The 27,912-nt window shown below is 41.6% G+C and overlaps 1 protein-coding gene across 4 annotated transcripts; it reads right to left on the bottom strand.

Moving 5' to 3' along the window:
• Nucleotides 1-1,539: 1,539 nt before the first annotated feature.
• On the bottom strand, nt 1,540-27,847 carry LOC143329718 (myosin IXb). Of its 4 annotated transcripts, none has more exons than XM_076745738.1 (41): nt 27,564-27,847; nt 26,264-27,103; nt 20,134-20,228; nt 19,943-20,005; nt 19,632-19,731; nt 18,978-19,078; nt 17,417-17,540; nt 16,997-17,086; nt 16,684-16,800; nt 16,172-16,306; nt 15,759-15,880; nt 14,953-15,094; nt 14,413-14,602; nt 14,119-14,194; nt 13,280-13,372; nt 13,109-13,148; nt 12,808-12,930; nt 12,281-12,361; nt 12,059-12,169; nt 11,233-11,355; nt 10,871-11,020; nt 10,547-10,686; nt 9,583-9,927; nt 9,382-9,463; nt 8,956-9,153; nt 7,919-8,025; nt 7,707-7,786; nt 7,048-7,229; nt 6,356-6,463; nt 6,022-6,192; nt 5,898-5,939; nt 5,702-5,813; nt 5,522-5,595; nt 5,193-5,385; nt 4,919-5,047; nt 4,678-4,783; nt 4,365-4,496; nt 4,074-4,197; nt 3,731-3,834; nt 3,527-3,651; nt 1,540-3,030 (listed from the first exon to the last, which is right to left on the bottom strand). In XM_076745738.1, the coding sequence occupies exons 2-41, from the start codon at nt 27,035-27,037 to the stop codon at nt 2,738-2,740; spliced, it is 5,697 nt and encodes a 1,898-aa protein (XP_076601853.1). In that variant the 5' UTR covers nt 27,038-27,103; nt 27,564-27,847; the 3' UTR covers nt 1,540-2,737. The 4 variants fall into 4 exon arrangements, with proteins under 4 accessions (XP_076601853.1, XP_076601852.1, XP_076601854.1 ...); XM_076745737.1 differs by having other exon boundaries at nt 27,422-27,847; XM_076745740.1 differs by having other exon boundaries at nt 2,948-3,030; nt 3,515-3,651; nt 27,422-27,847.
• Between the last annotated feature and the right edge of the window lie 65 nt (nt 27,848-27,912).

Consider the following 27,912-nt stretch of genomic DNA (forward strand, 5'->3'; position numbering starts at 1 on the left):
CCCCACCTCACTTCATTCCGTCTTCCTGAACTAAACATCGACCCGCCCTCCCAACGCAACTTCGTTCTACGATTGGCTGCCTGTTAACGCTACAAACCCAACCTATGCATCTGATTGGTTTAGAAAAACGTTGGGTGCTACTGATCCTCAAATGGTGATTTGTGAACATCACACCGCGGGTTTGGTGTACAAAGAGGAAATCCCGTATATGGCGAATTGCTGTGTTTACGGAGGAAGTGTACAAGATGTTCAACGAAACTTCCCAGAAGCCAATAACAACGATTCAGCAATTGCATACACATACAGTTAATATATATAAAAAAGTTCCCATTCTACAAGATATTTGAAATTGATTGCTCAATCTCTTTAAAACTTGATAATCCTCCGAAATTCACTTTAAAACGACTGTCATCGATCAAGTAAAAACAAATATAACCAGTTTCAGTGATCTAAGTTTATTTATGGGTAATAAATACCACATGCTTTGTTGCAGATGGAATGGAAGTCCTACAATGTCTCTTTCTTTTACATTAATTTTTCACATTTGTCTAAAAAGTCTAAAAGCCCTTACATAGAATAGATAAATGTCCTTTTCTGGTACCTGAACCTGATCATTGAAAGCATCCACTCTACAACTACACCATTATTTATGTAAATACTTTTATACCTGTGCTTTTATATCTATTATATCATTGTATCTTTCTAGATTGTACTGACAAAAAGTATAACAGACAGACTCTTATACACTACAATCAAATACAAAACTGGGACACAATAATAAATGATTAATATCTGCTTTGCTAATGTTGTTAGTGTAACAACAGATTCAAAATATCTCAAAATGTGCTAAATTAGGTAGACTCTCTTTCCATTTATACAAATTAGGTTTTGTCCATAGATAGACAAATTAACTGAAATATTTTAATTCGTGTAAATGAGCACATCAGTGCATTCTGACACAATATCCATAATTTGAGAGGATAAGCAAGAACTACAGAAAACAGAATCCATGAAATACGTTTCAGAATAGATAGGAGTGGTGCTCACTAAGTTTAGATTCCTGGCAAAAGTACGTGGAGGGAAATTATTCAAAATGAAACCTTTTGGGCTGGACAGCTGCCACAGGGTGTGTGCAGCTGCAGGAATTCATAAGGAGTCACTAAAAAGAACTGGATGATTGGACATCTGGAACGCCTGCTTTAGTACAGCTCAGACTGGGGATGTTGAATCACAAAGAACGAAAGCCTAATTTAAAACTTTCTTATCTAGAGAGAATAATTTTACCAAGAGCAGAAAGGGTTTCTGACCAGCCTGTAGTCGAAAAGGTTTGCTTACATTAGTTTGAGTTTGGGATTCATATTTAATCAGGATTCATGACTCAAGATTAACATTGACAAGTTATTACATTTTTGAAATATATTTCCATTTTATTGCAGTTACACTACAATGACATGTCAGTTACATTAAATAGAAAATGGTTTGCTTAAGGTATTTTCATTTATGATCTCACTGACACAGGAAGCATCTTTTTTTCCCCTTTACAATGTGAAGTACAATTTTAGCTTCCTCACATATAGAAGTTCCATGGTGATTCCAGATGTGATATAATCATCTCATTTGTTATTCAAAATAAATATTACGTAGTATCAAAATGTAGCAAACCATGGAACAAATGTAATAAAGTATTTCAAGATACTAATATAAAATTGGATTTTTTTTTTTTACGTTTTCTAAAATAACTGATACTATTCAAGCTTTCTCTTCTCTTTCACTATTTTTTTTTTCTGGTTTTTTATTTTGACCAGATTTTTCACAATAATATGCTGTATACTGTTAAGACACTTGTTGCTGTCAAGTGTAGCCATCTGCATTACAGCAGGAAACATTGGAAAATTGTCAGTTTATTTCAGGTGGTGACAAAATGCAGACTTCACCCCAGTATGCATTATTCCTACCCCTCACAGAATGGACGTGCATATTTTTTTAAAAAATTATATGCATAGACACATCCTTTACTTGGTGAAACAGCACAGCCTTGCACTGACATGGAAAGTGACAGAGGGAAGTATTTTCAGTCAGTCTAAACTGCAGCAACATGACCATTCCCTTCACAGGTATAGTGAATCAGTGGTCAGTCACAGCAGCTATTTCCCAGAGGAAAATGAAAAGCAGAAAAAGACAGCTGAGACATTTCAGATACACAACAATACACTCAATGAGAGCCCAAAATGTAACGTCAATCTGTACAACAGAGAATCTGATTCTCCTATAAGCTTTTCTTGTACACTTCACTTACTGTACAAGACATTTTGTCCACAAAACACCATAAACTGCCATTAGTACCACAGTGGTCGAGCTCACAATAATGTCCATTAGTAAAGAATCTCATATCCTCAACTGCTCCTCATCACAACGCAGCTGGTCATACAACTTTACAGAACTGGTCCAAATACCTTTTATAAAATGTGTTCTGTACAATTCTGAAACATGTTTAAAATCACAAACAGTGTCTGGCATGAAGAGGCTGAGGAGTCCTTGCTCTTGGGTCTTTCTCCAGATCTGTCATAAAAGCCATGAAGGGACTGTCCGTATGATCTCCCATGAAAATACATATAAATTCTCAAAGCACTTTGTTTCAATAGCAGCACTGACAAATGGGAATGTCTATAAAACAAAGTGCACAGTTCCTTTTTAACACAAGCCTTCTATTAACACATACTCGAGAATATTCCAATTATTACAACTTGTGGTGTTCTGCTAGATCTTCATCCTCATCGATGAAAGGGATGTCCAGGTCGTCAAAGCTCCCATTCATAGTCTTGCCAGTGATCTGGGGCTTGTCGGCTGGGGACGCGCTGTCTTGGCTGGGCAGGAAACACATGGATTGGGTAACATCTGACTTTAGTCCTGGTAAAAACAGCCTCTGTTCATCATCTGTCTGAGCCATCAGACTTCTGACTCTCTGCGCCAGGTCAGGAGGTTTCGGCGGGCATTCAGGTTTCTGGGTCTTCAATTGCATGGTCACCTTTCCTGGAAATCCAAACATCAGAAAATATGTGCTATAAGCTTGTAGTACACAGACAGTAGTTCAATGCCTATATCTAATCAGATCGTCTGCTCTGTGACTATTTTCTCAGGGCGTCAGGCGACTTCAAACAAAGAGCTTGTTGGATAATCTAAAGGCATCAGTATGCTCTAAAAAAAGTATTTCATATACACTAGAGGGGCTGTGTTCGGCAGACAATCTGAGAATGACGCCTGGATTCTTGCCACACTGTGTAGTGGAGTGATCATGAGGCAGGGTTTGAACTTCTCTCTCGAGCTCTATTTCTTCTTCACATAATTAATTCCATTAATTGTCATGTGAGCGACCAAGCGCAACAAAACGAGTGTCTTTGAGGACATGCCAAAGACACAAATGAGTTCTATGGCCGACTTTAGCACTGCCTGATAAAACCTGTTGGACGCCACATTACACGACCCACTGCGGAAGAGGAAGGTGAAGGTACCTTACCTCCCTACTGACCTTCCGAGTCCAGGCTCCCCAGGCGGTCCTCCAGGCTCTCTGAGCTCATCGATGATGATGTGTCCAGGTTGTCATTGTCAGAGTTCTCTTGCTCCAGCTCGGGTAACCTGCAGGCCAAGTCCACCCTGAAAATAACATAAGAAGATATTATTCAAGCTCATTTTAACAGTGCATTTGGCTCCAATGAAACAAATCTCCGCTTACTTTTCTTGCTTGATGGACTTGATCCGATCGATGAGGGTCCTCTCGGTTTCATCATCTGTCTGTGTTTGGTCTGGAACGTCCAGCTCTGAAGGCTTTTCAACAATCTGCAGAGATCAGAGCAGTGGTTGGTCAGCTGATAAATGAAGACAATGGCTCCTGTTCCAGAAGTTTAGCTTGAGTCATTTAAGTCCATAAAGCTGGAGACTTTGAGTTTCTTTAATATCAGTGTAAATGTTTGGATGTTAATTTCCTGAATGTTACTTTCCTCACACTTATATGAAGTTAAAAATAACTGCTGGCAGACACAGACAATCAAGAAAGCGCCTGACAGTGAATTCAATACCGTGTTTTGTCTCCTCAGTTTGAGCTGATTGACAGCCAGGGCCTCTGCGAACTCCAGCTCCTGGATATTCTGCATCTTCTCATTGTAGCGCCTGAGCTGCTCAGAGATGAGGATCTCCACACACCTGCAGACAACACGGTCAAAATGAATTCACCTACACCAAAAGGAACTTCACCTAAAGAACGCGTGCAGTGGTTTGACTTCAGCTTCTTGAGCAGGCAAGAAAAATAAATATCTAATCAAACTTCGCGGAGAGAGTGGAGTGTTATGGGAGTGTGCAGTTTGACTCACATTGTAGTCTTGGACACATCCTTCATACCAAGGAAGGGGTCCTCAATATCAGGTGATCGCAGGATGCAGGGGGCAAACACGATAGCGAGAGAGTTTGGTGACATCTTATTGTGCTCCTCCTCCTTTGAAACCCTAAAAAGACACACAGATCAAGATCTCACAGGGCTTTTCACAGAGAAATAAACAGCAGGATCAACTAATCAGCAAAAAATATACTGGGGACCTTTTTGTTTTGCCAGCGCACAAGACATGAGCATTACACATGTTAAAGAGTAGAAGCAGTAGGAGGGAATAATAGAGATCTTCTTCCTACCGGACAAGGTGAAAGATGAGCCGCTCTAACGTGTTGAAATTAGCAGGAGGAAGTTCGTCAATCTTTTGGTATACGGCCCGTATTCTCTCAGCTCTCTCTGGAAGCTCTGGGGGTAACCAAATACGGAGATCAATAAACTTTAAAAAGTTGTCAGAGTAAGCATCCATATTAGTTTTATCAATGCTAATCAGACCTTTCTGGCTTAAACTTGAAAATTTAAATACTATCAATATTTACTCACCCACAGCGTGCAGGAAGTCACTGTAGAGGGAAAAGGTCATGAGGGGGTCCGGCAGCTCTCTGAGCCAGCGTTTAACCAGACCTGTGATGGTGTGGATGGGGTAGTTGTCTAAAGATGTTGCCTCAGGATCTGATGCCACAACACAGAACACAAGCACAAGCACATTATTCTATTGGTATTGTTATTATTACTATTAGCTGACTGGATCTGTTGGGCTCCTAAGATAACATTTTGTGCATTTCAAGCTTCAGCTGGTGCACTAAAAATTTCTTACTAGTCTGCAGAATCTGGTGGAGCTCCCTCGCTCGACAGGCCGAGCCCGACTTGCGGTAAATACCCTCCGTGTAGAGGCCGTTCATCTCCACGTGCATCAGCAACAACTCCACCACTTTGGGCACGGGGGTGGCTTTACTTGTGAGGACACACACATGCACCCCAAAGTGAAGGGAACCTGGCATACTGTCATCCTGTCAGAGGCAAAGAAAAGAGGGGTATTCATGAGAGATTAATGGACAGGGAGTCTTGAGATATTGATGAGTATGTTTTAGGGTTACTCAGTCATACTGTAGTATTTGTAGGAGTACTTAAAATGTCGGTTCCTACCTGCCTGGCACACCGTGTCGAGCAGTCTGTGATGATTTTGCTCAGGCATTTCTTATGACATATTAACTTGCAAGCTAAAATGAAAGACAAAAAAAAAAAAAGGTCAATTTAATTGTGTCCCTCTATTATTTATTCTAAAATGCTGCTACATTTTGTGGTCTTGCAGCTCTCTGAACTCACCACTGCACATGTAGGCTTTCTCCATTCCCCAGATGTAGGAGCCACACAAGTCACATGACTGCATAATGTTCACCTGGTATGTGCTGAACAGGTGATCCAGAGGGCTATTAGGCTGTAGAGAGATGAACAAAGAATGCATTGGGATGATCCACCTGGATGTATAATGGAAAAACTTAACTCAGAATATTAAACTTACACATTTGTCCTTCTTCCTCCTCTTCTTTGTTGTCTTGGTGGCCTGACAGAAGCCAGATGTGAGACATATGAGTGAGTGATCAGAGTTTAGAGACTGACAAATGAAATAAAATTGTCAAACCTACCTTGGCTGGCTCCAACTCCACTCGTTTTATCTCGCCCCTGATAAAGCCGTCCAGCACAGACTGAAACAAGTTGACCACCAGCGAGACTTCTGTCTTATTCTTGGACCCTGCTAACATGCTCACTTTGTTGTGGTAGCCCTTCATCAGATATTTGTAGCTGATCTGGGGCTTCTGTTGGTCACAAAATGTGAAGAGAAAATACTGTTAACGACCACTTTCCAACATTTCTAAAAATGTTCCTAAATGATCATGAAAGGTAGAGATGTGCTATTATAAGACTGTTCCCCCTACAAGACTAAACTTTATATTGTACAAAGGAAGATGCTGAACTGACCTTCACAGAGTACATGCCTTTAATGGTCTCTCTGAACTGCATGGTGGCTGTGAGGAAGATGTTCTCTGTTGGCGACAGCTCTTTTATTCTAGTCCGCAGCTCATTCACCTGAGGATAAAGATGAAGAAATAATGAACACATAGAAACTGGATTTTTTTATTTGATTTTCACTTTCATTGGATGGGGAGAGAGTGGTATGACGTGCACCGAATGTCCCTGGGTGGAATCAAACGGGGAACAGTCATTTGGATTGTGCCTTAATTTTTCAGCTGCTAAGCTCAAGGAATACAAGATTATTTAAAAGAAATATCCAGTATTTATTGTCCATCCTGTACAACTTGCTTGATTGGTTTCCAAAATGCTATGTAGGAAAAAACAACTATTCCACTATGAAATTGTACAAAACTGGACAAGATAGAATTAAACACATAAATAAGGCATTATAAAATACAAATATAAAATATACATTTACACACGGGTAGATAAAACTGTATAAAAAGGACCTCTCAATGGTTTCACTGGAATTACTGTAGTAATTACTAATTTGGTTTTGAGATTGTGTAAAATAACTGGGCTGCAGTATGTAGCAAAAGTACAGTAAAAAGATGTGAGCCATATGTGTGTCAACACTCCAAAGTGGCATAAATACAACCTGTATTGTAAACCTGCTGTGTTTCAGGTGATGATCTCACCTGATTGCCGAGGAATTCGTCCAGATTCCGCAGCTCTTTGGGGTCGGTGAGCTCACGGTCCAGAGAAGCATTCCACTGCATCACCCGCGTCGCCCGGCTGATTCGAATGGTGGGGTTTCTTTTGACCCTGCTGTCCTGGTTTGGCATGTGGTAGGGGTGTGGGGTGTAGCTGGGCAAGGTGACTGTACACAGACAAGGGAGACATGGCATCATTAGTCTGACATGACTGTTGACAATTTAAACACTAAAGCTACTTTATCTACTAGTGATGTTGAGGGTGCTTTCAGGAAACATCTAAATACATTTCTTTGGTCAGTGGAGTCTCTTTAAACTCCCCAAAACTGCGTTATGTTATGATATAAAGATGTTTTACACCTGTTGCTCATCTGCAAAGAGCCTGCAGATGGCAGTAAGTAGAGAAATGTGTTAATCAATAATGTATGATGGTAAACCGTGACCTCCACTTGTAATCAAATGAAAGCTGTGACATTCTTATTCTTTCCTCTTCCCTTTAGATCTTGCCCTTAAGTAATTTCCATTTTGTTTATACTATTGTACATAAATGAACTACATGTGCAAATATAAAACATCTGCATTATACAAATAAATACATTAAGGTTGCTGCTTTGGGGAATAAGTCTTTGAAAACTTTTGGTTACCTGCTTTATCTGATGGAGAGTCATTGTTTGGGGAATTTTTAAGCGCCCGCTTTTTCAGGAATCTACTGAGAAACCACATCCTGTAGAAAAAACGGTCTGTATCAATATCATGCAGCAACATATCAAATACGTTACGTATCATTCAAAACAAAGTTTGGTTCTGAAAACTCAAAACCTTGAGAGCTTCCTTAAAACTGTGCAAAGAGTTTTACTTCTCAGGGGTTGTGAGCTGTGATTGGTTCGATTCCTGTTGTCCCGAGTCCTCATTGGAGCTCCTCGCTGGTAGACTGAACCTCGACCCATCATGTTCTGATGGTATCTGCAACAGTACCAAACCACACACATGCTCTTTTTCAAAGTGTAAAACTTGCAAACAAACAGCTCAGTAAACAGTTGGTCCTCCTTCCCCACCATGTTCCCCTGCAGCAGCCCCACCACAGCTCCCCCATCACCAAACCAGACTGCATAAACATAATAAAAAATCAGCACGGCAGTTGTAGTCCTTCACCATTTTTATTCATCATGCAAAGCTTCACTGTCTCCTGCCACCAACTGAGCTTTTAACTTAGTCTGCTTTAGTTAGTGTGAACAAACTTAGTTCATATATTAATAAAACCGTGTCAGTGTGTTATGAACATTTCTTATTTACACACACAAGTGAGATTTAAAATACAAATTCACAGTACTCAAATCTTATTCCCATGTTAGATTCATCATGTGATGTGATGTGATGTGATGTGATGTGATGTGATGTGTGTGGCTCGGTGCACTGATTGTCTGAATGCTTTCACTTTTGCTTCAGATTTCTGTGAGCAATCAGTCAAAGCAATCAGTGATATCCCAGGGATTTTTACATTACCGTACCATGATTGTTGCTATAACTTGAAGAATGTGGGTTCATATGAATGCTGCCATATAGTTTAAGGTCAATATACAAGTTGGTATGTATAGTTAAAAAAGCCTTGAGGTGGCCAAAAAAAACACTGACATAAAAGCAAGTCGTAATAGTCTATAACTCTAATAGTCTGAACTACATCTGCTGACCTACGGCTCATTTGCGCAAAGAGACGAAAAAAAAAGATAATTTTGTTTTTCGGAAGCAAGAGCTCATTCTTTGTTGTCCTGGGATGCAGGGCAGAAATATGAAGGCCCAGAGCAATGCAACCTTCAACAAATTTGGGGCATACACATGCAAGGCCTGCATGCAGAGGAGAGCCGCGGTTGGTCAAAGCGTCTCTTCGGTCAGTACCTTGACCGCGGATTTGAGGGCCCGGACATCCACGCTACTGGCCGAGTTCTTCAGGGTGGGCACATGGGGGCTGATGGGAGGCAGCGGAAAGCTCCAGTACTCGCTCTCCTTGGAGCCCCCAAAGTTAATCATCAAACCGCTGCGGGCGTAGGCTAAGCGCCGCTTGCGTTTGGGCTGCTTGCGGTAACGCACTCTGACCTAATTGGGCCAGGAAAGGTGATGAGGCACAGAGGTGGGAGGCCTTTGCTAATTCATGTGTAAGGAGCCTCCATTCACGTGTTTGTCAGGTTACACCACACATACAGTAACCACAGTATTTTGAAAAGCCAATGCCATCATTTATTGTTGTGCAAGACACTAACAACTATATGAGAAGCAAACGACACAGTGTTTTGGATTACGCAATAACATATCACCAAAGCTTACCTCACTGGTAGAGGGTGAACTATCAGAGCCTGATGAGCTGATCCTGGACAGTTCATCAACAGACATGGACTTTACTTTAAGCCTGTGTTGCAGAAGGAAACGAGAGCACAGCTGTGTGGTCTATTGTGGAACGAAAACACCAGCATCATTTTGAGAAATCACTGCCACAAAAAAAAAAAAAAAACTGGTTCAGATGCTTACTGATAATCATCTTTCCTGTTGTCCAATCGTCTCCGTATTTCTGGACTTGAGTCATCGCTCTGCCTTTCCCTCCACCTCTCGGCCTTCTCCTTGATGCCGCCCATGTCCTTGTAGCGCTGAAGTGGGCTCTTAGAGGGGCTGGTGGAGCGATCATCGCGGCCAACTTTAGGGTCCAGTGGGAGGGAGAGGGGTCTGTTGAGAGGGGGAGGGGATCCTCTGCCCTCTCGCTTCTCCCGGCTCCTGGCCCTCTGTGCAGACTGGCCGTTGACTGGGTCAGGCTGCTCGGTCCTGCTGGGGCTGAACTCCACTTTGTGCTGCCTCCTCAGCTCACCTTTTTTCTTCAAGCTGTTATGTAAGAACCGCTAAATCAGACTGGCAATGCAGCAACTGTATCCATAATAGAAATGCTGATGGTTTATCATCTGTTTTGACTGGAAATTTACCTGAAATGCACATAAAGTAAACTGAACTACAATGATCTCATTGTCTAGTTCAAAGTACTGGATAAAACCTGGGCAGACACTAACCCATCACATAGCTTGTCACAGATACATTAGTATCAAGATGTACAGTATGTTGGCCTGTTAGTAACAAGAAATGCTGATGGTTTATAGATGTTTTTCAATGACTTCTGTGTTTCAAAAGAGAAGCACACCCTTTAAGCTGGTTATTGAATAAACACTGAGTCAACCTGTGGTTATAAAGTCCTGTATTTCAGTTGGGTGGATGGTGTGTGGTGTACTGGCATGCAGCACCTTAACCCAGTACACCAAGTTATGTTAACAAAATAGACCTAATTTTTACACTTTGAATTTACAGTAATCTCTGGAAACCTGCATTAATACAGGACACATGTTGAAATCATGAAGTTGCCTTTTTACATCTGTTAAAACAGGTTAAACTCGACTGAAGAGAGATCTTATCATATTCAAACAACGCAGTGCAGGTTGAATGGCAGGTATACCTGTCCCGTCCAGACCGGGGTTTGGACGTCTTCTCCTCGTCCTCCTCCTCATGCTCTGACCTCTTCAGCGAAGTCCTCCATGCCGCCTGGATCACTGTAGCAGCTCGGTTCTGTTTCTCATAAAACTCACGCCAGCTCCTCTGAAAAAACATCAGCAACCCTCTTGTCAAATTGAGTCTGCTGTTGTGTTCTTCATTTGAGACTAGCTATCCACAACATCCCTGGAAACCTGTGATTGGATGAGTGTTTTTATTGACTAGAAGACCTCATGAAGAGATTTCCAATTGTCTTCTATTGTACAGTATTCTATATTATAAATGGTACCTGTATAATCATGGTGGCATCTTTCTTTTGCAGGAAGTGCAACCTCATCAGACAGGAACGGAACCAGCGCTGCAGGACGATGATGTGACGCATCACTTCTTTGTTCACAGTGTCTTGGAGCAGTTGCCTCTCCTTCTCTTTGAGGAACACCTGAGTAGATGAAAGAGAGGCATGATGAGACAACTGGTACTGGGTCATGTGAGGTACATTTCAGTACACGCATTACTGCTTAAGTCACTTTAATGCATTTTTATAACTTTATGTAAATCATGAAGTCTTTTTCATCCTCTGGACATTCTGATACACATGACAAAGGTGAGTTAAGATCAGAATAAATTACAGATATACTAAAGAATATTTACCTGGGTTTTTCCTATTTGATAGGTGGTCTTATCCAGCTCCATCCTCTCGAACAGTTCAGTTATGTGCTCTGGAGTTCCCGAAGCTCCATTTGGAAGCAAAATTCTGAACTTCTCAACAAATTCCTGTCATCAAGAAATCAGATGTGCAAATTAACTTTCATCTCATTGACAGGTCCAGAAGTGATAGATCAGTAATGAGAGACGTGTTTTTTGACTTTCTCGCTTGCTCGATCTCTAAATTTGAAAAACAACCCGTATTTCATGCTAGCTTAAAACAAATATCTGTATCAGGTTGTGTTGTGTATGGATGCTAGCATGTTGTCCGAATTGCATTTACACCTACCTAAGATTCAAACACAATGCAGGCCAGACAACCTCCAAATGTGGTTTGGCACATTCAATCACATTCTGATCATGATGCATTTACCCCTTTTCTTTACCCAGATAATGTGTCCAGATACAGATCACAATTCAATACCAGATGTAAACGGGGCCACCATTAAATCATCTGTTGAATAATTTGAATGGTCACTGCAACCTTTCTGACCTTTGATGTGAGCGGCGGTCAAGCTGTACTGATTAGAAGACCTTGGGGCCTCTACATTTCTTCAGATACGCTTGTTAAAAACTGATTCTGACTGGAGCCTCATTTTTTTTTTAACCTTGGCTGCACGGGTGGAACTACGCTACTGGAAGAATTGTTTGTCAAACAAACCCTTTGCTGAATCTGTGTGTGGAGTTTTGCTTCCTGGTGCCAGTACTTGTAATCCAAAACATTCATGCAAGTGTTGAACAGAGGGTGTTTCTTTTTTCATCAGCTGCCCACCTTAAATGTGTATTTGGCGCTGTAGCCAGACTTCTGGATGTGAACCATCTGCAGTATGCCCATGTACTTGATTTGCTGCAGCACAAGTTCATCATCAAAATGCAGCTCTTTCTGTAAAAAAAAAACCAAAACATTCCCCCAAATGATGAACTGTGGTTGTACAGCCTAACATGCAGGACTAAGTTTGCCAGGATGATGTTGCAGATTCACAGACGATGTTACCTTTTCAACATTGGAGCGAATGCAGAAAATAAAGAACGGCTCGGCTTTTTCAATCGTCTCCATCAGTCTTCTGAGTGAAGCCTGTGAGACACAGACGTGCAGTGAGTGATCGTTGATGCTGAATTCTTCTGATAGTACATTAAAAAACCGGCAGTCAACATGTTAGAGACAAACATGCACTGGTGTTTTGCAATACTGTGCCACAATTATGCACTGCACAAAAAAGCAGATACTACAGCTATAGCTCAAGAAACATTTGTAAATGTTTTATTCCAGAATGTTGTCCTGTATATCCCTTATTTACTGAGAAGAAAAATGCTTGAAATTCAGTTACAGTGTAGAAGTGACTCACAACTTTAAAAGCCTCCCATAAAGTCTGACATTTGTCCAAGCAATAAACTGATAAAAGTGAGCATCGCTAAATCAAATAGTGGATATTTCATTTTCGGATGACACAATGGCACCTTTCCCTCCACAGACATGTACGTCAAGATGGACTTTATGACAGAACTGCAGAGAGGACAAACCTGAAACTGAGTGCTAACTGTAGCCGGCTTTGTCTTCCGATGAGGGTGGAAGATGAATTTACTGGTTCGGTCATGTGCAGCGAGATCAACAATATGTTGGAGTGAGTGCAAATCCATGAGGTTCTGTTTAATTAAAGACGACAAAGCGAAAACAAAAGGACAGACACATGGATGAATGAACAGAGTGACAGACAGATGAACTGATCAAACAGAATTGATTGATTATATCACAAATGTACAAACATCTACGTGGAAGTTCTGCTTCTGAAATGACTTAAAAAGCTTCATCAGCACACTTCACCTTTGGAATGAGCTGCTTCTGTCGACCGCTTCTACTTTTCCTGCAGAAGATACAAACAACATGAGGCTCTGTTCAACACACAGCTCTGGAAATATGAGGTGAAAAGGGGAAGTTTAGCATATCATGTTATGTTTAAACTGTGTTTTAAATTAGGCCATATGCTCCACTTACTTTCTCTTTTCGTAATTGGCAAAGATGTCTTCAAACACGTCAAGAGGCAGTTCATCAGAGCGATCGAAGGAGAAATCCAGAGTCAGGCTGTTGCTGTGAATGTCAGAGAGGTACTTCATCAGCTAAGAGGCCGTTTTTCCTTTTAAAGGTGTATTTGCCTTTTGACAAGCATGTGTACAGGCCTATGCTCATAGTAAGTCACGTACAACGTCCCATCTGGATCATTATTTTGTCTTGCGTACACAGAGGGAATATTAGTTGTGTTCTGGGACCATTTCATGTATGTGTGTTTTTTTAGTCATGGATGGAAACCATGATGATGGTGTTTCTTCTTGGGAAAGACTCCCACCACAGTGTAATTAAAACTAGAGCCAGATCACAAGATCAGCTAGCTTTAAAAGTTCCTCATACCAACTCTGAACTGGGGAAGACTGGTTTGTTTCCAGTGCTATGCATCGTACTACTGGAATGAACTGTGACACAGCGAGAGAATTTACAGCTTAATTAGCTTATTCTTCTAATAATATCTGTGATGGTTATAACTCGCCTGGAAAATTTTTTCTTGTAATGATGATCCATGTGTATATGTCATTTGTTCTCAGGTCTCTCTTGCAAAAAGATCTTGATCTCAATGAGATTTCCTGAATAAAAAAGCTTAACTAACTAAGACTGAATGACACGATGAATGAATAAATGAAAAAACAGAAAATGCCAGTCTGATTCAAGACCAGTGGTCAGTTTGAATACATTCGGTTGTATCACAATGAAAATCAAGTGCAAGAGAGACATGTCAGCGGCAGTAAAATCCACTATAAATGCACCAGTGTAGAAAACTTTACCTTGACAGTCTGTCCACAGTACTGCTGCGCTGCTTCAAGTCTTTAAGGGACATACGGGAGTCTTTTCTGGTAGCAACTGTGGTGACAATACAAGTCAGTTGTACAGTACATTATCAACAGAAAAAAAAACATGCCAGAGAGATGAAGGGTGACTGAGTTGTTCACAAAAAGTCAGTTAAACAAACATATAATTCCTGACAAGCTGTGACTAGTTTGTCCTGCAAGACACATCCACAGTGTTTTTTGCTGGATGCAGCTGAAAAAGCAGCTGGATGAGCAACTAAAGCGACTTACTCAATTCTGCCCGCTTGCGTCCCATGTTCTTGAATACTGTGAGGATGCGGATGGTGGCTCGGAGGACCCCCCATCTGAACTGTGCTTCTGGGCTGGATGCCACCAAGTGATGCAGGAACGCCCGCTCACTGCTCCGTAGAAGCGATACGACCTCAGGAAGCATGTGCTCGGTGTTTTTCTGACGGAAGTCCTGAAGAAGCAGAAGAATCATGATTACGGCGCCGAATGCTTTTATTCCTGCTGTATTCACACAGGAGGGAATCTGTGGCGCTCCACTTTCACTGCATGTATTCACATCTTTAAACTTCACAGGGCAACAACAGCGATCCCGGGGGAGGGAGCAGCATTAATCATTCACTTAGTCCACAAAGATTTTCAAGGATTTTCCCAGAGTGGCTTATCTACCAAGGCTACTGAGACCCTCACTATGCTACAGTGGTCGAGCTGAATGATGGAACGTACATAAACTGAATTTCAAATGTAAAATTACTCTTTACTTTGTAGAAAAAAGCTGTTTACGGTGTGGGAAAAATACTCCACCTTGATGTGATATTTAACTCTCCCAGCAAAGTGCTGAATGACAAAAGTCAGCTCTGTGTTTGAAGAAGTTACAAAGAATGGATTGTCCTGATGCTGCAGCTTTAACTTGTCCAACAGGGTTTCATCTGTGGCCTGAGGGATGCTGAAGATACACAAAGAGAAGGACAGAATATCAATACAAGCATGTAATATCTGGGAAACAAAACAAGACTGACTTCAGTAAAGAAACAGTAGGTCAGCAGCAACAGAAATGACTGCATCTGTCGACTGGGGGGCTGGACAGGCCACGTAATAACCCAACATCACATGCTGATATGATGATATTATGATATGCAAGAATGAATGAGTTTTATTTGATAGTAATTTGAAATACTCATGTATGCCACGTTGATCTTACATAAAAAATAGATCATCATGATTCAACTGTATCATCCAGTAACACTTCCAGCCTCCATGACGTCACTCATAGGTTTCTGAAGGGCCATTGTGAAGCTCAGTGACAGCGGCTCTGACCATCAGCATCTTGGCAGTGCCCGACTCTGCCTCACTCCCAGTTTATCCAAAAATGGAGGTGGAGTGTGAGTGGAGGTGAGGCGGAACGAATGAAGCCTGGTTGCTGAAACCTAGCAGCTAGCTGTCACTCACTTGTTGGCATTTATTGTTCAATACAGGAACTATTCCTTGGACCTTTTCTAAAAGATCACAGCTAAGATCAGTCAGACAGGCCAGTCTGCCACGACACTGTGTTTGAATGTCTTTCGCCTGGATGTTCAGTGTGAGAAATCACAGCAGGGACGTTAACCTACCTGCTCTCCTTATCGAGCAGGTCAAAGAGTCCGGTTGACTTCTCGCTGATCAGCTGAATGCAGCCACTGTTGTCAGAGTAGTCGATGTTTTGCCAGGTAAGGCCCTCTGACACGTAATCTTCCTGGAATGTATTTTAATTAGATAATCAGGTTACTCAGCTGAAGTAAATGTAGATTGGCTTGTCTCAGAACAGAACTGAGGACATAGAGAAACATGCAGAACCATCAGATGAAACAGCCACAGTTTTAAGACTCTTTAAAGCCAAAAATAATCCACAAATTCGAAACTGAAAACAAATGAAAGCACCATGAAACACGACAGTATATCTGAGACCATATCAGCACTAAACTTTGATAGTATAATTTCAGATATTTTAAGACTTTTTCAGGGCGGTAACTGTGAGAACACCTACCTGCTCAAGCTTGAAGATGTGCTGGTTGATGTAATACTGCATTTTCTCATTGGTATAATTGATGCACAGCTGCTCAAAGCTGTTTGTCTGGAGGTTCTCGAATCCAAACATATCAAGGACGCCGATGGACAAACACTACAAACACAACAGCAAACAGGACAATTCTTAACCAGCACACAAAAAGACAGCACTGGATACTTGATAATGTACTTAATTAGCTGCATATTTCCTGCTGAAACTACAGTGTATTTTTGATTAATAATGCAACTATGATCTGACTTCAGATACATGTGTGTAGTACTTCAGAGTTGCAGGAGAAAAATAACAAGCAATTGATGATAATTTGATATATTTAAATAGAATTTGACTTTTAAATTTGAATTCAGAGTAACTTTGAGGACGACTGAAAACATTTCACCCTCTCATTTGACTAAAACTGTCGGCCTCCTTCAGTCAAAATTTCACTTTTTTGTCCTTAATAGTGCAGCCCCAAATTACATAACGTGACTTACCGAGACTGACTCCTCCATGTCTCGTCTATTGAGCATCGCATGGTTGATGTGGAGGATGATCCAGTCAAACAGAGCGCTGTACAAAGACTTGGCCATGGAGTCCCGCACTGTGGAGGCCTGAACGCACACAAACATCAAACAAAGCCAATTACAACTTCAACTCACATGAACACAAAAAAGGGTGGTAACAACTTTAAATTTCATGCTGACCATGATACCAAACAAAACTGAGCGTTATGCAATGTGATGATTCGTCATTATACATAATGACATAATAATTAATCTTTGGGGGCCAGCCCAAATACTAAACTACCTCTTGTAGTGTGTACTGTGAATCCACGCTGGCGTTGGCAGTCACTACTCTCCTCTTGGTCAAAGTCTTCACTAGTAGCTCCTTTTTTACCTACGAATAATAAAAAAACTGTTAAGACATCCCTACGATACAGTAACATTTTTAATCCACAAGAAAATCACTACCAACTTCTGTATTGACAAAGAGAGCAGGCTGAAACATGTTCGCTCTTAAACAATACACACAGCTATTTTAGGCGCAGTGATGACGCACTGCACAAGTTGCTCTGCTCACTGAGTCAAAATATTTTGTAGCTAATAAGATTTTCATTTCAAGTGTAGGGTTTTGTTGAACTGGCACAACACAGGAAATCAACTGGAGACTGATTTAGCAGCGCGTATCTTAGCTTTCATTATCAACCGTTTAACTTTAGGAACGTACTTTGAGGATGACGGACAGCGTGGACAGAACTTCAGCAGGTCCGACCTCCAGGACTTCAGCGTCCTCTGACAGTGTGTACGTCACGTTGCCCAAGAGCAGGATGGCAGAGAGGATGGAAAATATGCTGCATAGTGGAAATACACACACACACATACCCACACAGATGGCATTAGGTGGGCTTAACACACCTGGCAACCACAATGGAGGTCCTCAGTTCTAGAATAACAGGTGAACAACTAATTGCAACACTAAGTGTTTAACTTGGCCATCCCACCAGAATCCAGTGAAACTTTCAATTGAACACTTTCTCGATGATCAAACTGAATTTGTGTTCAAGTATTTCATCCATTTCAACAACTAATCTGACGGACTTGTTTCACTTATTGTTAACTATCTGTCCTTCAAACCGGCCTTCAGTTTCAACACGCTCCAACTTTATCTAATAACTTTTCTCACACTGAATATTGGCATCGTATGTCAGCGCTTGTGCACATGTAGTCAACTAACAGTGTCTGGCAGGATAACATTGCTGTGTTTATGTAAACATATCAGTGTTGCCTTCTAGCATGCACATCTAGTGCTGCAGAAACTGTAGCTGATAGCAACATTATCCATTTTCCGATATTATCAGCTAGAAAGACGAGCTGTGCAAGCAGTCAAAAGTTACAGAGTAACTTCAACCCATTGTAAATGTAAGTAAAAGTATGCCTTATCTGAACTTTCATATCTATTTCTATTTTTATGCACTTTACTTTGTGCACAACCAAATCTGCACTGGACCTCTGTGACTGCTCGAGCAGTTTGTTAAGGAATGTACGAACCCTTTATTAAAGACAGATAACTTCTACTTTCTGCCTGTTATGTTTGCAGTGTTACTGTACACTGCTTTGTGGATTGATTCACTGTAACAGTTACTGCGCTCTCAGTGTGTGGTTATGCACCAGGGAAGCAACCTGAACAGGTTATAAACTATGCTGCCAGTGCCTTTATGTGTACGCTGTGTCTCGAGGCTGTCGGGCGCTTGTCAACATGCTTGCTGCATATTTTTCCCTGCTTGACTTGACAAGCTCTGACCTGTCACTGACACCAATGCAGACAGCAGAAACTCTTCGACAGTGAACACTTCCATTACAATGTACTTTGCCTACCTAGACTGTTTTTAGATTGGTGCAGCTTACTGAGAGTTGTGCAGCGTCACTGTAAACACTGTGAAAACAGTGAAATGTTGCTTGCACAGCTAACATTTATTGAAATCCCTCCTCTTTGAAGACTGAGTGCTCTCCTTTAATAATACACGTTCCTGAGACGGTCTAAACCTTCAGGCATGTACTGTTGTGTCCCTGATAACAAATCCCACGTTATTGACAGACATTTTTGGCCTTAAATACTGAAAATTTCCAAGTCTTATTGTTTTTTTTAGAGACAAAGAGTTTTGCAGACACATTTTACACCGATCCTTTTTTACTGACCTTCCCTAAAGGTTAAGTACAGGTACACTAGCTGGTTTGACCCCAGCCTGCAGCATTCCAGTTGTGTTATTCATTATCAAACTCGTACATACTGTTTCTTAGTGGAGGCCAAGAAGCCAACCATCTCCATAGCTTGATGGAGCCGCTTGTACTCCTGCCCAAGTTTCTCCTCATCGTCTACATGGAGGTCTTCCTGCAGGACAATCGGACGAGACACGGAGAGAAAGAGGTGGTGAATATTAAGCATGGCGACAGCGTCAATCTAGTAGTTGGTCCACGCTGCATTGTCTCCACATACAAAATGGCCCAGGTTGCTTGAAACTTAGAGACAAACTTTTTTAGGTGGTGCGAGTACATTTTCAGTCCACACCAGGGTTCAATCAAACAACAGCATTTTCAAAAGACATAAATAAACACGATTACATAGACAAAGATATCAGTGGGTGTACATGGTCCTAAATTCTAAATATAATCAAACGATTTTGAGGGAAAGCAGGTGCGCGGTAATCTCAGTTAAGGGAGGTAGGTTTACAGTTTTATGTGAGTGTCTGTTTATTCACTGCGCAGGGAAAACTTTGACGGGCTGCAATTTACTCTTGAGAAGTTTCTAGATGTTGTGGGTCTGTTTCTATACACATCTACCACTGCTTTACCCCATCTGACACCATCAGTCACACATTATGTCTTACTGCTGCTCCTCCCCTTTCTCTACGACTGCCTCTGTAAAGTGTGTGGATCAGACGTACCTGCTTGAGGTAGAAATAATCTTGCGGCTTTAATAGATGGAACTCCTCCTGCTCGTCTTTGGACGCACCCATCAGCAGATAGTAGAACACGTGGTAGTTCCTGCGGGTCACAGAGCGCCGATACAGTCAATCAGCGCTCAGGCTGGTTTCATTTTATCTGTTACTTACACAGTGCTGTAAAGGCTGTTTGAGCCTTCTCCAATGTGTTGTGAGTGTTGACTGCTTTTATTCGAGGTCAAGGTTCAGGTACAAATTGGTGATAATGTGAGTGAGGTTTCTATCAGTGAAGCATTCATTTGTCTCATTTATACCTTTCACTCTTATCTCTGGATACCAGGCGGGACTTTTCTAGTAGATACTTCTCAATAACTGCCCTGCATGAAACAAACAAGAAATGAATGTCAACAAAACCTGTGAAGCTTGACGTGGTAGCCAACAGAAAAGAAGAAAAACAAACTTGAACACAGAAGGTTGCTGAGAAAAATGAAAGGCCATGTCTTACCCTCTGATGACACCACTCTCCAGATAGTTGAGCTGGATGAACTTCCCAAAGCGACTGGAGTTGTTATTCTCTGAAGTCCTCGCGTTGCCAAAGGCCTGTTTAAAACACAGGGAACATAAGTTTTCCCTAAAATAAACAGACAAATTTGTGGCCATGTTTCTCACAGACACTGGCACCCAGGCCTAAACACTTTTCATGTTTGCAGAGCAGATATCAAAATAAATCACTTTGGTTTGTGGGTGGCAGGAGAGTGTTTTTGTTAGCAACCTTATGCAACATTGAAGATCAAGTTGGTAAAACTCCGAACTGGAGCTGCAACTAACATCGATCTTCATTATTAGTTATTTATTTCAGCCTCTTTGCATGGACTGTTGTTCTCTGTGTTGTCCTCCAAACCACTCTGCTAGCAGCAGCACGGACTCTGCTCAGCCGCTCTGTCACACTTTCTCAAAACAATAAATTAATTATCAAAATACTGAAAATCTAAGTCGACTAATGGATTAATCTACTAATTGTTGCAGCTTTACTCTGAACTAATTTAGAGGAAGCAAAACCACTCTCATCCAAGAATGACTCAGTATTAACACAAATGAGTCGAAAGCTGAAAATACTACAAAGTACTAACTGATGATCTAACTGATGTACAGTAAGTACTTTGAATATAAAACGATGTGAAGGAATTGTATAAAACTGAACAGCATAAATGCATTAGGTCTCAGTGTTTTCATCAATAATGCAGTTGAACCCGGAGACTCACATCTATTATGCACATGGTTAAGTGGCTACAGGCATTGAAAATAAAAGTGTTATTGAGCAGCCTTTTGTTAAGTTATCAATAAGGTTTCCGCGTAAATGGAGAGTTTCATTCCCACTTAAAACACGGTTCCGTCTTCAGAGGTTTTTCTCTGTGTGGTCTATTACCAGTGGAAAATTTCTTTCTCTACCGCAGAGCCGATAAAGCTGGAAAACTACTACCCCAATCATCTGGTGACCAATAAGTTAATCAGCAATTCAGAAGGAACTATCAGTTGTCTGATTGATTAGTCAACCAACAGAGAAGACTGACAGCTATCTTAACAACTGATCAGTTTATCATTTGAAATTATTTATCACATAAGAAATGCCCAACATTAACTGGTGAGCATTTGTAATGACCTTCAAGCCTAAACAATTAATTGAAAACTAACTGTTAGAACTGATGACGAACATTATTGTTGGCTGCAGCCTGAGAGGAAACGTAACACTGATGTCACAGTTTGTTATTCTGTGACTGGAGACAGTAACTAAGGTTCACTAACAACAACACAAAAGACTCCACCCAGGCAAAGTCACTGGGAAAAATGCCGCTCATTAGCTGCAGCTGACTCTGGATCAGCTTCTACTTCCCAACAATTAACCTGTAACAACGGAAAAGAAAAATACAAACGCCAGCGTCTAAGGCATCGTTTTCCTTCATTCCACTGTGAGCTGCTGAGGGTCGTGTTGTAACAGGTCAGAGTAACGCTCATGCAGACTGAGCTAGACCTACATACTGTACAGATCGCACTCTGGCAGGTAAAGGGTTGATTCGCTGGAATGTTTGAAGACAGCACACCTTCGTAAACACAGAGAGGCACGCATGGTTTTCATTTTCAAACAGATCAGACTTTCGTACAGATGTCGAATATGGCGGGGAAAGGGAGGAAAGGCATGTGGAGAGATCAGTGAAGCTGGTATGAGGAAGAAGGAGAGAAACAGGTGTCCGCCAGATCCCAGCTGAGGGGCTGGATCCTCTGGAGGACACCATCATGAGGAGGGCCAGGCTGAACTCGCCCCTCTTTCCCAACAGAGACAAAAGCTATTCATTCAGGGAGACCTGGTCCTGTGAAATCAACAAAATTCCACATTTATCACCGGAAATTTGGCCTCAAAAAAGCAACCAAAACCCAAAGTCTCACGATACCCGACTTAACAGAATAAGCTGTGATATTTCACTTTGACTGACAAAGTGGCCGACAATTTATTTTTTTAAAACTGATTTAGTAAGTGATTGTGGCAAATATTCCCTGGTTCTCAGTTTGATGTCACCTTGGAGTCTTGGTAACTGTGATGGGCATTTTTCACTGTTGTCTGGAATTAATTCAACAAATAATCTATAGTTTCGCTGATAAAGAAAAGAGCCATTAGATTCAGCTATAATCCATACAACAACCATTTATATGTCATGCTGTCTGATAAACTACAAAGTCAGTCAGGCTGCTTAAAAGAACAAACAATGTCTACTGTGCACCATCATCACCAGTTACATATGATGACGGGTTTTGACTGGATGACCCAAAGAGTGATTTTTACCCTTTTATATTACAGACATTGTTTGAGGCCTTAAGGTTTAGAAAATAATCTTGCGTATCATGAATGCTTCTTCTGCTTCTTCTTATTCTGGGAAATGTCTTTTGACCCCTCAAATTGATCCTGCTACCGCCTGAGTTGGTCTTAAGCCCCACTTTGGGAACCACTGGTCTAGTTCATTTAATACACTTCCTGATGATATAACAAATGGGACAGAATTCTTGAAAGCAAACCTCAGAGAATCCACGATCCCTGACTTGAAACTCAGCGGAGTGAAGAGGGAAGGAAGAAAGAGTGCAGGGTTTAAGCAGAGACAGAGATTTTTGTGCGATTTACACTTTGTTGTGTCGGTTTGCCAGCAGACCTGGCTGAGCCTGTTCTGACACGTTCCAGTTTCTCTCCTCTCTCTGGTGCTCCCTCAGACAACGCCCTGCACATTCGCCCTGTGGAGCTCAGCTCTCTGCTTCCTGATCACCAACCCCCAACACAAACCTGGAGCAGCAACAGCCACCCAGTCAGTCAGGTAACTGCTACACCTAATGAACGCAAGGTGCCATCACCTGCTGCAGATCGCTCTCTGATTTTAAAAATTAAACAACTTACAGTTTGCTTTCCATTATTCATCATGTATGTTTTAAAAAGGCAATCAAAACATGAGTCAGGAGCTGTTACGTTGCACCAGGGTGACTAAAATCACGTGTAGTTTCCGTTACGTACTGATGTGAGATAACATTGAATTACAGTTTGGAGGGAAAGATAGTGGTCATGATGTTCTGATTTCGGATAAAGAAGATAGTAGTAGGGTGTGACTCATGTACACAAAGGGAATCTCAAGATGGTAACAGGCATTTTGCAAAACTACAGAACCATAAAACCCACAAAAAACAAATTAATTCAAATTAATGATTCTCATTACTAAAATAGAAATCTTATCTATATAGCTTGGCCTCTACTGATATTCAGCTTTGCTGTAAACACACTGAACAAGGCCTCCACTGGTTTAACCTAAGGCTAGATAATGTGTCATGACCTCTGTCTTCAGTAAGCTTGTTTCTTCACAGATAAAAAAAATGTAATCATACCAGGATCAATCACAACAAACCACTTTCTGTCTTCAAGCTAAAAGTCTCGGACTGTCTCCTGAGACAAGAACACAAAACAACAGAATGCCAGAAAGCTCAAATGACAGGAAAAATACTTCAACTGTTGCTTCTTTCAAGGAGGAACTTGTTGGACTTGTTCACAAAAAGGAAGAATCCATATTTAGACGCTGTCTAAAGAAAAGGCGGGCCCCTTTGTGTGTGTGGGCTTGTGATCAGGAACAAAGTGGGCCACGATCCTTTGTGTGAAAGGTTAGATGGTCTATTGATGGATAGATAAACCGTGCAGTGGTGCTTTGGAAAACAATGTGAATAAAACAAGTTTTTTGTTTTGCAAAGGGTACAATGCGTAAGAATCAGTCACCGGTCGAAGGTCAGGCAGGAAATCACCAGAGGAACCGCTAACTGCTGCTCACTGTACTCTTTGCTGGAGTTGTCCATGGGTGTAGCTACTAGCTGTCGTTAGCTAGTTAGCTCAGTTAGCTGTGCAGCTAGTGGCCCTATTAGCTGGCTTGAGTCTGGCCAGACTGGACTTTGCTTCTGTTTAGTCTGAATGAAGTGTGTTTTATGATGAGTTAACAAGACAATTAAGCTAATCTTAATTCAGATGGTGCAAGTTAATTTTGCTTATTTTTGAGACTACAGAAGCTAAGAGGGCTTGTGAAACGTAGCAAACTCGCCGCCTGCATACATCTTCGAGCTGGGGCTAGCTGGTTAGCATGCTAACTTCAGCAGATAACTCTACAACACGATACACAGACGTCTTTGACGTAAAGTCAGAACTGTTACCTCTTCACATTCTGTTGATAATGTTCTTTTTTTGAATGTTTTAAACTATGCACATGTTACATATTGCACCCTTAAATGAACTGAAACCAACTACAGCCTTCCTCCAGGTTGCTGGGAAAAGAAATAACAGTGTTTGTCCCGTAAAACACAAGGTTTTAAGTCCCAGGGAGGCAGGCATTTCCCTAAAAAGACATTTGGCCTAGTTTCAAGTCAGTTATCATTTAAACACATTGTGTAATCTAACAGTCAACTGAAATAGAAAGCGGATTTCACAGGAAAGTGTGGGCAAGAGTTGCTGGGTCGCTCACTGACACTGTTACGGAAACACAACTGACATGAAAGCCAACAAAGAAACCTCTTAATGTGCGAGACTGAAACTGAAGTGACGTGGCAACAAAGTGGGAATTCCCAGTGGACAGACAGTTTCACTCTTCGGTGCTCTCTGATTTGATGAAATGACTGTGAGAAGAATATTGCAAAACAAACGGATGATCAAAACTCAGCACAAAACAGATTTCCTGCCTTCGTACTCGAACTGGTGAATGTTTGCGGTCCTTCATGATCTGTTGCATTTTCTCTGACTAACAAGACACAGAGTCTTTCATGGTTCACATCATGCAGCTGTTTTGTGGTTATTGTTGATTACACTGATGTCTTTGTTGCAGGAAGTGCAAAACAAAGGGAGGGGTTTCTTATTTTTATACACCAATTTCTATTTGTTAAAAGAAGGGACATCTAAAAGGGATATGAGACTAAAGACGGCACTGTGTATGATGCAAATGAAGTTTCATTTAGACTCTGAACCCTGACCAGAGCCACAAAACAAGAAAAATAAAAACCCATCCAAATTAATCTGGTGATGAGCAAATTCATATCATCACCATGATTCTGTGAAGTCCCGATTCATGGCTCATCGCTGTCTGCATTCTGCAGCAAAGGCAAATGACTAGCTGGTTTAAGTGACTGGTTTTGTCAACTGAACTGAAAACACCCCCACCAGCTGGGGCTTCTTAAACCATGCATGCAAGTTAGTGGGGTCAAGTGAGGTGAAAGATTGGGGCTGGTCTGACAGCTGGAAAAGCCTGAAAAATATTTTCAATTAAAAAATGGAGGGTCAGATCAGTTTTTCATAGCATAGATAAAAATATCAACCAAGAGTACAAAAATCATAAATTTATACTAATATCAAGCAGTAAATACTTAGATTCAAGAGGCAACAGCTAGGAAATGTTGGAACATTTGCTTGATAAGTGATATTTTTCATTCAGAGTGTGGTAATTAATGAATCCTTCTTGACATATAGTCCAACTGAAAACAGCACAAAGATGATATATATAAAGTTTGACCTGATCAGCTTCATTGATTTTTGTAAATGTGTGCTTGGTCAGCAACACGTTTCAAACAAGTTGGGACAGGAGCAGCTAAAGACTGGGAAAGATGTAGAATGCTCCAAAAACACCTGTTTGGAACATTCCACAGATAAACAGGTTGACTGGTAACAGGTGATAGTGTCATGATTAGGTATGAAAGGGGTATCCTGGAAAGGCTCAGTCGTTCACAGGCGAGGATGGAGCGAGGTTCACCACTTTGATTGATTGTATTAATGATATTACTACATGGGCTCAGGACCACTTCGGTAAACACAGTTTGCTTGCACATGATCGCATTTTGTTTATTTACATTTTACACGGCGTCCCCACTTTCTTGGAATCAGGGTTGTAGTTGCAGCTCTAGTTTAAAAATGCGATGACCTGACCTCTCTAAGACTTGCAATAAGATATTAAGAAGTAAATCCTGAAACCAGAAAATGCTTGACAGTTACTTAAATCTTTAAGTTAAAACTGTGGACTGCTACAACAGACTTGCGGTCAGTGGTTTTAGCAGTTGGCCAGCTTTGCATCACAGTGACCTACCTCTAGCACCGGGCCAGCCCCTAGGATGGTCCGTTTCAGCCCACTGGAGTACGTCTTCTGGCTGAGGGCAGTCAAGCAGTGGATGAGATAACTGCTGCTTTCAGTTTTCCCTGAGCCACTCTCACCAGATATCACAATACACTGGTTGACCTGCCTGCTCAGCATGGCACGGAAGGCCACGTCTGCTAAGGCAAATATATGAGGGCTCAGTTTGGCCAGTGGCTGGTTCTCGTACATCTTGATGTACTTGGGATTGTAGTAAACAGGCAGGAACTTATTAGGGTTGATGGCCATGAGGATGTTGCTGGCGTAGGTGTAGATTTTGAACCTGTAGAAGCGCTGGCGTAAAACCTCCACGATACTCTCCTCGGTCACAGTCTGGAGGTTGCAGAGGTCATCACAGTCCTCTCTGCTAGCTTCTACTTGGTTGCCTCCAGTGTTTGCTCGCTGCAGGATGAAGTAGTACCCGTGAGTCTGATGGTGCCACTTCTGTGTCTCTGGTGGCCACTGCAGGACTCGCTCCAACAGGCAATCCCCTGCCTCCAGCGGCATCTCCTCTCCGCCGCTCTTCCTGACCTCCAGCAGGCTGTACGTCCAGCTGGTATCCAGGCCCAGAGTGACCACGGCATTGTGGACGACCGTCCTCGCTGTGTCCTCGCCGTTGATCTGCAGGGGACAGTAGGCAGCTGTGTCCTGAGACAGCCTGGGGTAGATCTGCACAACACGGGTCTCTTCATCCTGTTCAGAGGCCCTGGCTCCATCTGTAGCGCTCATCCTGATATGCAGAGATACAGGCGGCCTTCAGCATAACTCACTGCCCCGACCCGCTGCCAGCATCCACTGCAGAAACACACATAATGTGATCAAATGTCAGTTTAAAATGCAGAATGGACAGAAGGTATTTAGACCAAAGTCCAGATTAATCTAAACTTAAGCCCGTTTGCATTTCAAATACAGTAAAATACATTATTTCTGGTATAAAGACGTCCTTGTTTGCCTTATTTCCACCTACCGTATCAACACGTTAATTCCTACTGTAACTATAATCGCCATTTCCTCTTATGCGTAACCACATTCCCACACAAACATCCCCCCAGGTGACAAATGACACACGGCACCAAGTGACAAACAGGACTGAAATGTCAAAATAAGATTCACCTTTGAGGGAAAACCACTCATTTCATCTTTAAAAGCCGAAAAACTCCTAAAAACGACGAGTAGACAAAGATCGCCGCACCTCCGGTTAGCGTTGACGAACTCCAATCACAACTTCAGGGAAAAAAAAAAAAAGTTTCTTCACCTGAGCTTCCCAAAGAAGGTGAGGCGACAAACTGCTTATTCACAGTTTTAAATGATGGAAAAGTATTTTCCCGGCAGTTCGGCGACGTTATTCGTCGTATAAATCACAGTTTCTTATGGAAATTGGGGATTAACGTCTCCCCGTCGTCCTGGTCGAGAAGTTTGGCGAACGTTACTTCCTAGATTTCTCCACACGCGCACACACACACACACAATGACACACACAACCGTCGACGAGGTGGAAATAAATGGATGTGTTTCCCTTCGCTGACATGAAGGATGTCACCTTTTCGTCAACAGGAGATAAAACTGCAGTGAAAAAAACACCGCAGGGCCTTAAAACAGACAGA

The sequence above is a fragment of the Chaetodon auriga genome, chromosome 12 (genome assembly GCF_051107435.1).
Source record: "Chaetodon auriga isolate fChaAug3 chromosome 12, fChaAug3.hap1, whole genome shotgun sequence".
NCBI classification, from domain to species: domain Eukaryota; kingdom Metazoa; phylum Chordata; class Actinopteri; order Chaetodontiformes; family Chaetodontidae; genus Chaetodon; species Chaetodon auriga.